Raw genomic sequence first — 13,047 nt, 5'->3', positions numbered from 1 at the left:
CTAATATTCTGATCTGTTACTAGGTACCTATTAGTCGGAGTAGATGTCGTAAAATACTGTTAATGTACCCACAACGTCGATAGTACAACACTTCGGAGTTGGGAGTTAGACTGTGTTCGCAGTGGGGTGTTCCGAAACCAGATTGTGAATGCTGATCGCGGCTCGCAAGACACTCGATTAAAATGATTGTTATAATTGGATAACTTTAAGCGTTATATTGTTATGTAAACATTACCGTGTTACCATTGTGCCGTAGTATTGTCAAATGAAACTCCTGTATATAAGTATGCCTGTAGATAATGTTGTTTTATAAAGAGGGCTTCTAACTTGTGGAAATACCTATGAGGGTGCATGATATCCCTCAGGAAATCACAGAGAACAAGCTAGCAATATGGAATATGAGCGATCATTCATTAATCATCAATTTATCGACTCTTAATGAAGAAAAATACAAGTTATGTTAGTGAAATTCTTCAGAGGCTATTATGTCACATAAATCTTTCCTAGACAAATGATTAGTTCAGATCTTCAAGTGATCGTTCAAACATTCCAATTAATATTTCTAACTATAAAAAAGAAAATCACTCAGCATGTTGTAAGTATAAACTAAACGTCTTTTTAATATAAAATTGATGTTGGATATTATCTCAACTTGATTATTATATACCCTTGTAAAAAGCCTACTAAGTCATTAATACCATGAAGAACGTATTGCCAGGCCTTCGTTGGAGTAGCTTTTCCAATGCTTCGTACCATGCAGGTACCTAAGTGATTTCTAGAAATTCTATGAATGTCGTCAGTTGAGGTACGATGCGCTGTCAATATGTTGTAGCTATGTTTGTCCGGTTTTCTATATTTACGATGCTTTACCGGAATTGCTTACTTTCAAGTTAATCAGTGTTTTAAGTAAAAGGAATTTTATAATGAAAATTGTACTTACATTTATTTCTTGATGTGAACAGAAAGACGCATCGTTAAAAGATTTAATGAATTTATAGGTATTTCAATGATGATAGAAAATTATTTGTGTAAGAAAATGAACAAATAAGATAAATGTTAAGCTTATACTTACAGTTATTACTTACGTAAATTGAGAACATACGGCAGAATGATGGAGTCCTGTAGATAAGTCCATGGAGTATTTCATATAACTAATTGAGCGTACGCACAAAGACAAAGCGCAATAATAATATGCATTGTTGGAAAACAAACACATTTCCTCTATAGCAGTCCTTGGGATTGTAAACTAACGTTAGCACTGTGTTAAGAGGCAATCTTCGATCAGTAGAATGGGTCCTTAACATAAACTTAAAGATATGCACTACACAAGTGCACATTACTTTACTAAATTGACTACGTAGTGCAAATATGGATAAGACCAATGGGCATTTATTTTTACCTAAGTATGTATGTACCTAGGTACCTACACAGTAAAACAAATAAGTAATCAGTTTTAACAAAACTGTTTCCATTATATTTTGTTGTCTATTGTTTTCTGAATTTATTTGCTTTTCTCTAGGATATGCGTAGTTTATTTGTAGTGAATTTTCTATTGCGCACTCTACATAACCATGCAAGATATAATGAATAGTATAAATCAAGTCTCTTATTAATTTTCGTATTTATTTATTCCTCTAATGTTGCTTTAAAGGTTCATTGCAATGTACATTTCGTGGTAAGTCGAAATACTGTCGAAACAATACTACCATCCCCCTAATATTTATAGCAGCTACAAATTGCCTATTCGCAATTCCCGTCCGGCTATTCAAACGAACCCGTGCCGGTGGTCTGCCGGTGTGAAAATAAAAAGTTAATTACAGTGCACATACCTCAGTCAGGTAAACATGTCTGAACACCCATGTTGTGCCGCAGAATGCAACGATACTGTAAACTGATATGCAGTTGCCAGTTAGCTAATACGCCCTGTGTAGGTGTTGATGGTGAAATTACTTTTGTATATCATTTTAGCGTTTGGTTTTCATATTAAGATGTATGTACTACATGTATCTATTTTGGTACTAAGTAAGGAATTTTTTCATTTTATGGGAAAGTGATAGGCAAGTAGATGTATTTTACGAAGAAAAAAAAAGGTTGATCAATGTCCTGATCCTGAGAAGTTACTACAAGCTTAGAACTGTTAGCATTTGCCTATATGTATTACCACAAATGCCATTGTGAAGTATTTTTATTATTTTTACTCTTCGATCAGTGTTTCTACATTTTCCGTTTCCACGCCATTCTATTATATATAATTTATGAAAATACATCATCATATCGGTGTACATGTAAATTTATTGATTGGCAGTTATTGGTCCATTAACAAATTCATTGTATGTTAATTTCTAGATTAATCAGTGTTCATGGAATAGGTGAGAACGGTTTGTTATTTATGAACCAATGTATTATACTGGTGGTACAGTATTTGTCTAATTAAATGGTTATGGATAGATGATGATTTAGCTAAATTGGCTTATAACAAACGTTTGGTTGAACTGCAACAATAGATTTTGCAGTGCTTCAATGCGAATTATATTTGTAAGTGAATAACAATACAAACAGAAATAAAACCACGCTACTGTGTATATTAATATTTTTTTCTTTGATGATTATTGGTATTGGTATCGATTTACTGAAATGAATAAATGCTTTTGTTAAATAACTGTCAATACTTCATTTCCATTGCCGAAAAGTCTTCACATTATACTTATTATCGTCATCAAAAAAATCTAATAAAAATGTATGAACGTGTACCAATTTAGGTTTACATTTTTTGCACAACGAATTTCGATGAATTTTTAACGAGACCAATTCGAGGGCATCCTCTTTCAACTAAAATTGAACGACGCAAATATATCGTTCCATTTTTTTGAGTACTCGATGAAGGTAACTCAATAATTCAAATCACAGGGATCAAACGTTTAAAAGAACTTTTTTTGTGATAGTATTCAATGAAACAATGTTTATTTTATGGGGAATTTTGAAACTTGGTATTGCAAATATGGAATGAATTAAAATAGACGGATAGAATTGAAATTATGTATAAATTGACAGTCATTTTTTCTATAGGTATTTGTTGGGTACAATTTGTAGGATACTAAATCTCTATTTAACTTGTCTACCATGTATACTATGTGCTTTTAAGTAAAGACATAATTATTAATATTATTTTCTTAACCCACAAATACGCTAAGCTATATTATGCAAATATATAACAGTCCAATTCATCTGAACTTATAGTAAAGTAAGACAATAGAAGTCGATCAATTTATTATCCACTTATATTGAGTATTTATCGACACTGCAAAACAAATAAATGAAACATCGAGCACTATCCATTTACGACAAAGTGAACGCCTTTAATTTTAAATTTTAGTATTCGTGTTCCGAGTTCCCGTCATACAGTTTGCATTCGGACATTTATGGACACCGTAAATTTTGCGCTAGTCGTAACTTGGTTCCTGTGCCTTCGGAATTATGAATGTATGTGTTGTGTCTTGTACAGTTGGTTAAGTTAATGTTTGTACGATCTTGTCTTGGGTTTAGATTGCTCTTTGAAGAAATCTTTTCAAGCTAGATAAACAATCACACACTGGTACATGAAATGTTAATTAATCACGTTCTCAAATGGAACACTCGACTCTTCTACGGAACAATAGATTGACATTATATAAGAACTTTCTTCTTGCAAAGAAAAATAGCCTCCTGTTGCATAAAAGTCATTTCTTACAACAATAGAATACATGTAAAACCATTTTCATTTTAATTACAAGCCAAATCTAATACACTTAACTTATGGTTTGAATATTCTACTCTAAAGTACAACGCACACACACATCCTACTCACCTTCACAAACAAAGCTTGGAATTCTCATAACAATTCTAATACATCGACAGTACCACATGACGCTATCCCTTGGGTTACGTCACAAGATTTATTCGCGTGCAAACTAAAAAATGGCCAAAGGAACATGATATAAGGTTCTCAGTCAGCCGTCATAAGTCATGCCTTGTATAATTATAGGCGCATTGAGATAGCACACCGCCTGCGAACCGCTGCGATTTGTCTACGTTTGTACTTGCAAAAATGACTACATGTAACTGTCTGTGGAGTATGTGCGGAGCTTAATGATAAAAAAATATGTATAGCTTGGTTCTGATTAAGAGGACGAATTGGAATTTTTGGCGCCAAGGATGTCAATTTTTCTCAGTAAATACAAAACGGATCAAAATACAACTTGGTTACCTGAAAGTTCATGATATAAGCCTTATTTTGTTAGTTGTAGAAACATGATTAGGTAACTTTTATAACAGAGAAAAATATATCAAACATACCTCTTTTTAAACAGAGATTCACATATTATGGGCAAACGGGACCGATTTAAGCCTCTTAACTTTTTTAGTAGTTGAGTATATACATACTCTTTAAAATGGTAGTAGGAATTTTTATTAAATTATCATTTCTAAATATTAAAATTACAAAACCATTTTGTCGCTTACGACTTTTAGTTATAAGCTAGCGCGCGTATTGTTATCCTCGCCCCGCTCAGACGCTCCGACCCCTTTTGGCGCCTTAGATGCGCGTGCCGGTTATGGAATTATTGTTGACCACTTCCTCGCCTTAAATTGTGAGGTTGTGCTTCAATATATTCAATCTACATTCGTCAGTTCATAGACAAAGTCAATTTAGGCGCATCTTGTAAATAATATTAGATTTTATATTAAATTTTTTGTTCTGCTCCACTCCATTTATAACGATTTAAAGTTATCTTGATTTAATATGTTCTAAGCCTGAGATACTTAGATATTGTTAGACAATTAGATGGCACGATGATACAGCTACCGCAGAAAACAAGTGAACACGTTCCTTAATATTGATGTACTGTCGATATTTATTCACAGCCCCGTGAATCTGCTTGTTATTTCTAAATAATATACACCACTATCATAACCGACAGCATTTTAATCTTTAACCCTTATGTAATAGTGGTTATAATCGAGTGAATCAAAAAACTAGAAGCAAAATCAATTGAACCGACTGCACAAATCGATAAAACAGAAAATGGTGATTTGCAATCAATTGAAGTACTACTTTGACTCAGATTAAGTAGTCTTCATTAATTCTGCGATAAGGTATGAATGTTTGTCGTAATAAACAAGTTTTGTTTGTATATGACATTTATAAGTTGATACGATAACGATCTATGAACGAGTAGTTTCAGATTGCTTTGGGCTTGTGGATTGAGGGTAATTTATTGAGCAAATGTTACGAGACAACTTGTTTGGTTGACTACTGTACACCTGGCTGAATATGAATTTGCATACTGAGAGGAATTGCAGCTTAACGTTGGAATTCTCGTAACTTTGCACCATGAAAAAAAATTGTATCTAATACCTGGTAATTGTTAACGCATGTGTGTTTGGTGATTGAGTATGTATAACGTCTAGCTTATTGTAAGTTTCTGAAAACTAGTAACTAGCATAAATGATGTCGTTTATGTAATCGTTTGAAGGCTTCAACTTAAAGTTATTAAGAAACTTGTAGTTGTGAACCTATTACGAACTCTATTATGTGTTGAAGTTAAATAATAGTTTAGGATAATTGTGATATACTTCTAATAGTTTTATACCTAATCACCTGCTTGAATTATGAGAAGTCCTAGTAACTATATCATACATGGAGAAAATAAGAAGTGTCAATAAAAAGCCAATTAATTTTTGGATTTATTTATTTAGAATCCATGTTTGTAAACAGATTTGTTAACTTACACATAAGGTCTGTTTAAAAAAAATATAAATATTGCTACAAAAAGTACGCACAGTTAATGATGTATGGCTAACGGAAATAAAAAAGTGAATTATATAGCTTAATTATTATAATCACAAGTCTTAAAAACAACACTATAACCACAAAACCTATGGATAAGTTCAAATCTACCTGAGCATCATTAACATAATTTTGATTATAAATAAATTATCTTTTTAACATTGAATTTTTAATAAAGAATTAATTTTATTGAATATACAATTGTCAAAAGAAATATATTCTATCTACAATATACAAGTAACAAACATTTAACTATGTACATTCAATAGTTCGGACTAGTTCACGATTGTATTCGAAAAGTGTGTAAGAATTTCTTTTTTACAAAATTTACAAGAGGAACACCACGAACAGTCGGGAGTGTCCAATTTTGACACGAATGGCTGAGCTTGTACAAAAAATGGGCAAAAGTCTTCAAATTGGTTTGAACACAAATATTCAGGCTTACCTATTGCTTTCTGTATAATATGTTTATTTACTATAATGATAAACTAAATTGTAATTCGATAGTGAAAGGATAAAATTAAGTAATGTGAAAAGTTTTTGGAATTGAGCACCATTTTTAGAGAGCATCATTGCATTGGTGATATTTGATGTTTTTTTACGGAAGGCATAATGTTGCTCATAAAAATAGGGAATATTTCAAACTTGGTTACCGTGATATCGAATTACAAAAATGATCTTTCAGAAACTCACATCGATATGTATAACAGCATACACATTGAATACAGGTTCACATTACCAAATTTAAAACGAGCAAAAATGAGGTAAGTGCTTTAAGGAAAACAATAATATTTCCAAAAGGGAAAGCAACAAACCTGATGTTATGCAACTTGCGAAACCTAATATTGTTTTGTTCCCGTCTATAGTTTGACAGTAGTTACAATTTTACGAGAGCCCAGTCACAAGTGTGAAGATCGTAAAGTATGTCAAATTGCTTTACCATGACACGGAAGATCGAGGGGTGAAATTCAAAATTTCACTGTTTCACTACAATATCTGTACACACGGGATACCGCATAAAGCTCTCTTAAAAAATTACAAAAAACTTTTTTTTTATCAACATATATAATAATTAACCTATCTATTAATGTATTTACAATTATTGCTATTGAATGTTGCGCTTCCAACGCCCAAGTACTTACACAAACTGGCATATTGCCTTCTCTAATACCTAAATACAGTCATAAATGCCTTTAAATACTCTGTTCAAAATAAATCCTAAACGTATTTAGATTATCCTCGTACTGGGAAATGCGGATATTCCCGGACATTTTATGTACTATGTACGGAAGGACAACATTGATGACAAAATAATTTAGAGAAAATGTGCCGTGAATCATGTTATTATCTATAAAATTATTGCAATTAATGAAAATTTAAAGAAAACCACAAGTTCGTATTTTGAACAGAGTAACAAATCAAAAGCAAACTAAAGTTTATAATAAATTGCTGCCATCCATGATATGCTTTTCAATTTATAACGGAATGATAAATAGCGATTTCAATATCCGCATATGAAACCGTAACAAGCAACCTATATAAATATCTACAATTCATAATAATATTCCGTACTGAAATCTATTTTATGATTGAATCTATTAACATCGATTAATTTTCTTTGTCCACAATTACTTGAATATATCAAAGAAGAAGAGTTACATATCTTTACATTATTGCATTTTAACTGTTAATCGTTTCATAAAATTACAGCACGCATAAGTGCTTTGAAACTTAAGTCAGTCTTTAAGTAACAAGTTCTTACACAAAGAGTTTTGTGGGCTCGACATCGTAAATCATGATATTTAAAGAGAGCCATCTATTGCTTATGCAGAAGTCAAATAGAGGTTAACCCACACTTATCTTAATTCGCACCGCCCAAAATAAAATTATACAATCATTCCTATAAAGAAAATAAGTTTCAGTCTTATTTTGAGTCGATTGATTTAAGTACTAAAATGTGGTTGAAAACATGTGAATTAAGAATGATTTTTTGAATGGAATATATGTAGACCAGAAAGTAAAAAAATGTGTTCATTGAAGTTTATATGCGCGGTATTACAGAGTTCAGTTTACTCTTATTCGGGGTCGGGCGGCGCTGACGGTTCAGTGTCGGCGGGGGGAGCGGGCGGCTGCGCGGCTTGCGCACGCGCCCGCGCCAGCGCCTAGGCAAGCGCGGGCGCGGCAGGCCTCGCTCAGGGACGGTGGGGATGAGCTGAACTTAATGACGAACTACTCACCCCCGAGTCGCTACTTTTCTCCGATGCACATGGTTCCCCGCCGGCTACAAACTTAACTACATTTAGTCGGTGGTCAGATTCACAAGTGTCGTCTCTAGCGCCACCGGGAAGACCGCCACTTCGTGTTGTCGTTCGTTCCGTGACTGTACCTGGATAACGCTCAATTCTATCACATTCGGCGTCATCTGGTTGACGTCGACGAATGGAGCGTTTAGCTTGCGGCGCTGGTTCTGGAGGCCTGTGTGTTGGCTCGTCGGCCCTGTGAACTAGTGGCGAGGTCCGGACTCGAACACCTCCAACCCCAACGCCTGCTTCATAACACCCCGAGTCTCGAGGAAATTGTCGTCTACCGAAGGGAGAGTCACCACCCTCAGAGCTTGAACCACCTCCATCGGCTTCTGCTTCACCTTCAACGCCTGTGAAAGATGATAATTTTCTTAGAAGCTTTATAAAATAGATACTTACATACTTTATTTGAAATAGATGGTCAATACTATTGTTCCAACTCACATTCAAGCTGGTGCAGAAGTTGAACAGCTGCGAGAATACGTGTGCGATGTTCTGGAGTCATTATTCCCAAGTAGTCCAAATCTGATGGTTCAATCTCCTTGAACAGTTCTATGTCTTCATATCCATTCCTTGCAAAGGCCACAGCATATTCCAACAAGTCTATCCTTCTCAATAATTCTTCTACCGTACGTGGCCGCGTTTCCCAAAGCCTTTCGCGACTTTTGCACCATTTGGACGATCTTGAACGTACCGTGTCTCTTTCAGATAAAACTTCGACATGAGCAAACTTGAAGTTTCCAACTTTATTGTTCAATACGCCTCGCCATATGCCGGATGCATTCATGTTTATCACTTCTATGATGTCTCCTTTCTGTTGACAAATAACACGTTATTAGAAATTCCTTCCTAGATACGAGCAGTGAGTACGCTTTGGTATTAAGTCGTCTTACCTTGTATCTCAGGGCATCTTTCTCATAAATATTGGGTACGTAATCGACGAGGGCCCGAGCTCGACACAGCATTTGCGGCACGAGTAAACTCCGCCCGGCTGGACTTAATTCTATGTTTTCTTCTGCCGAGAGAGATGAGTGATTACTACCGGCGCGAACCAATGCTTGTGTGCCTGTACATAAATATTCTACGCTCAGATAAAATAAATTTCAGTGTCTACGACCAACACATTGAAAGTTGAATACCTGTGTACATCTTTGTTTGACTGTGAATGGGTAGTAGTTTTAGTATTTCATTGCGATGCAATTAGTAGGATTAGTTACGGTGCAAATAAAATTGAGAATACGTAAAATATAAGAAGGTATCTGTAAGTAACACATGGGGTGTTATGGTACAAAGAAAGGAAAGACCAACTTATTTACAAAACCATTTATATTAACACAAACAAATAACTCAATAAATCCACTCACTACTGCCTGATCCGCTGGGAAGACTTTCGAAAGAACTATTAGAACATGGAAATGCTTGGTCACCACTCGTCCGCCTGTCGCTGCCTTCGGGGCCCCGTTCTTGCCTTAGCCTTGATATTTTTCTCTGGACGTCTTGTCTGAGCCCTCTTACTTTTCCTGCTAAGTTCGAGACACCTTCACATTCTTCAGCTGACTGGAATAAGAGATGTAATTGTTAATTGGGCAAAGGAAATCAAAATCAAAAGCAACATTGGTATTGGCAAATTTATTAATTTACGTTAACAATTTTTCTCTCAGTGAAATTACAATGGATGCAAGGAAATAATTTGAATTACCTTGTGCACTGTGGCTATGTGCTGTGAATCTGTTTCACTTTCCTGGTCTTCATAATCTGACGAAGCTGGTGATAAAGGATCGGCTCCTATCCGGTAACCGGACATTTGCCTATAACCCCTCCTGGAATCTCGTTCTGATCGGTTGGATTCTAAAGAAATGCCTGATAACCTTGATCCTATAGATTGTATATCAGATGCGGCGTAATCCCCACTCTCCCGATCTCTTGCCGTTCGCAAGGGGATCACGGTGGTCGGGTAGGGGCCACTCTGCGGAATAATTAATCCCCTCCGAGGGGTTCTCGCTAAACTTATATCGCCAGCGCTTCTTAGCGATATTACGCCTTCTCCTCTGGATTCATTTCTGAGATTTAAAGTAAAACAAACACGACCATTCTGAAATGATGCGGCAGGTGCTCCCCCGCCCATCAAGAAGTCTTCAGGGTCACTTTCGTAAGGCGGTTCGTCGTACCAATGCCCTCTTCCTGATAGGCCTCTCGCTTCGTCGTCATACATATACGTATCGTCTGTAAATGATCCCTCTATTAGATCGATGTAGCTTAGTTACGTAGTTCCCAGTAATGCAAATAAAAAATACGTGCTAACAAAATTGCCAAAAAAGTTTACCGTAAATATGCCTTCCATATACTGGCGATTCACTGACAACACTGCAGTTAAAGCTGTGTACGAACATCGTAAAGCCGTGCGTGGTTGCAAAATATTTTATTTTTCCAAAATAACATGCACTCAGCATTTCTCGCAAAGAAAACATTGATCGATGGATGATTATAAGTAATAAAGATGGCTTCGATTTAATTAATTGATTTATCAAAGTCGCTGAACACGATTTCTGTTCCAAGCTGCTGTTTGCAATAAAATCGAAAAATAATAAACAATAATCACATAACTGAACAATCAGGTAAGTTCTTTAATTCCAAGAAACAATAAAATGATGAATGATTGATGCACATCGAAAGCATACCGCATGATCATGATGTAAAACGTGAAATGAAATTCTTCAAAACAAGCATTCCGCACAATTGATCAAATAAGTATCAAAAAATCGTGCAAGCATCATGCGTAATCACGGTAGCTCAACAATAAATAGCCGAATCTGATTATTTTAATATTTTGTTGAAAATAAAAAAGTTGCCAATCAGGTATATTGAAACAAACAGAAAGTATGTCATGTATGTTTTCAAAATATTTAAAAAACAATCAGATTAAAATGTAAAACTCAAGTCAGAAGCACATTTTAATTGTTAGCAACCTTATCCAAACATTAATAAAACATGTTTTGGACAAGGTTGTCTCCGGAATTTCTTGAACATACCTCCGAAAGGTCCCCGCACGCCGTCTCTTCCCATGTTCATAAGACCATGTCTTATATCTCTAAGGATCTGCAACAACAATAAACGCTTGCAAAAAATTCAACACATCAGGCTTGAATATTTCGCGGAACTTTTCCCCCTAAAGTAGATAACATTATTTTAATTTTGCAAGGAAACTGAGCTAGCTATTTTGTAGGGGAGTGGAGAAACAAGATAGGAAAATTTTAATTTTAAAAATTATGAGCAATTTTCAGGAGTCCGTTACATTGTGCCTAAACATTTTTGAATTTTGCGTTTTTCCCCCACCGAGTTCATTTCAGTTTCTTTATATAAAATAGGCATGACTTAAAGTGGAAGCGTAAAATCTTTATGGTGTTTGTAAGAAAATGAGATGCTCTTATTTCCTTGGCAATCACTCACATCCGTTGATGTTCAAAAGATTATTTAGTGTGAAATGTAAAAAAGCAAAACGTTATGACTGAATGAAAAAAATACTTAAAGCTACTCTAAGACATGCCTACAGTAAGGGATTTACTTAGACGTCTTATGCGCTTATTTTTAAACATAAATTGTACAGCAAACGGGTCGAGAAATCTTTTAAAATGTTTCCTTACGAAATATTTTCCTGGATGCGTGTACACGATAATAAATATTCAAAGGGGGCAATAAAAAGACCACTTTCTCGTAAGTAGAAAAGTATTGAACATTAACTTAATTTATGCACACTTAGTTACCAAGATGGCGCAGTTTATACACGAAAGGGATTTACGTGTCGCACTGTTCTAGAAAATGAGATTTTAGCAAATTTTTACTGAAACATGGTGCAATATGTAATGTGGTTATGGTTTCTTTGTTTATGGAACTTCGGTTTATGATGCATATTATTAATATTACTTGTTACAAAAATTTGGCACTCATTTCATGTTTCGATAAACATTTTAAAATATTATGTAGCGCCCATTTCAGTATCACCGAAATTGCGGCAAACAGTTTATTGAAACAGTAAAATTTCAATGTTCAATATTCCGAAGTTGGAGCCATAGTTTTACGAGCGAAATGTGCTGAGCAAGGGGCTTCGGAAGTTTCGTAGGGAAGCGATACAACTGCCTCTAATAGGCTTAGTCCGAGATTAGGGCACGATTAGCTTGCCTCGGTAGGTGCGTCGAATGGTTGAGCCAGTCAGGAGATTACATGTTGGTGCGAGACTGCCATCAGATTATTTTCGGATGTAGGCTTTGTGAACGGAGGGAACTTTTCGATTGCATTAATGCATTGTGTTCGAGCGTAGTTGTGAATAAAAATTGTGATGGAGCATTTTCGGGAAATGCAGTTTAGTTTTTTTGACAAGTTACGGTATTGTTTTGGAATATTTTAATTGCACACAAAAAATAGTTTTAGTTTTTAAACTGTACAGTCCATTGCATTTTGTTTTTATGTGAATATGCGGAGGCTTGTTTTATTTTTATTTCAAACTTTATTCTGCGTACAGGTAGGTAACTGCGTTAACAGCGTATATGCGAATGGAAAAGAATAAACTATCAAAAATTACCTCTTCCTGTTCTCTCGCTAGTTTGTCTTTTTTCTTCATTGCTTCTTGGACTTTTAACTGCAACAATAAATACATGATATGATATTTTATTGTTTATTTTATTTTCTTTGCTGATATTATGAAAAATAAACAAAATTATGAGAAAGGGGGGAAATAAATAAATATGACCGATAAAAAACTTGGAATAAAACACGCATTAAAATAGTAAAGTGCTGCTAAACGGTTGGTTTTGTAAATGATAAGGGTTTTCTATTGAAACTAAAAAAACGCAAAATGTTCATCGTGCACAACATGCATATTCGGTGTAATTAGGTGATTAACCATGCATTACATGTTCATATCGT

At 34.9% G+C, this 13,047-nt stretch overlaps 1 protein-coding gene across 5 annotated transcripts in view; it reads right to left on the bottom strand.

Annotated features, from left to right (window-relative positions):
- Window positions 1–5,708: 5,708 nt before the first annotated feature.
- Window positions 5,709–13,047, bottom strand: part of LOC124631829 — a 117,350-nt gene continuing 110,011 nt past the window's right edge. For 2 of the 5 annotated variants that reach the window (XM_047166450.1, XM_047166451.1), the window contains exons 7-13: window positions 12,704–12,760; window positions 11,157–11,223; window positions 9,827–10,350; window positions 9,492–9,684; window positions 9,021–9,193; window positions 8,572–8,941; window positions 5,709–8,477 (exon numbers count right to left, since the gene is read on the bottom strand). In XM_047166450.1, the coding sequence (XP_047022406.1) occupies window positions 8,017–8,477; window positions 8,572–8,941; window positions 9,021–9,193; window positions 9,492–9,684; window positions 9,827–10,350; window positions 11,157–11,223; window positions 12,704–12,760 (1,845 nt within the window). In that variant the 3' untranslated portion in view covers window positions 5,709–8,016. Of the gene's footprint in view, window positions 8,498–8,571; window positions 8,942–9,020; window positions 9,194–9,491; window positions 9,685–9,826; window positions 10,351–11,156; window positions 11,224–12,703; window positions 12,761–13,047 lie in introns of all 5 variants that reach the window. The other 3 variants (XM_047166452.1, XM_047166453.1, XM_047166454.1) reach the window with 3 other exon arrangements.

This window comes from Helicoverpa zea, chromosome 7, assembly GCF_022581195.2.
Source record: "Helicoverpa zea isolate HzStark_Cry1AcR chromosome 7, ilHelZeax1.1, whole genome shotgun sequence".
Taxonomy (NCBI): Eukaryota; Metazoa; Arthropoda; class Insecta; order Lepidoptera; family Noctuidae; genus Helicoverpa; species Helicoverpa zea.
This window is presented reverse-complemented; position numbering and strand designations above follow the sequence as displayed.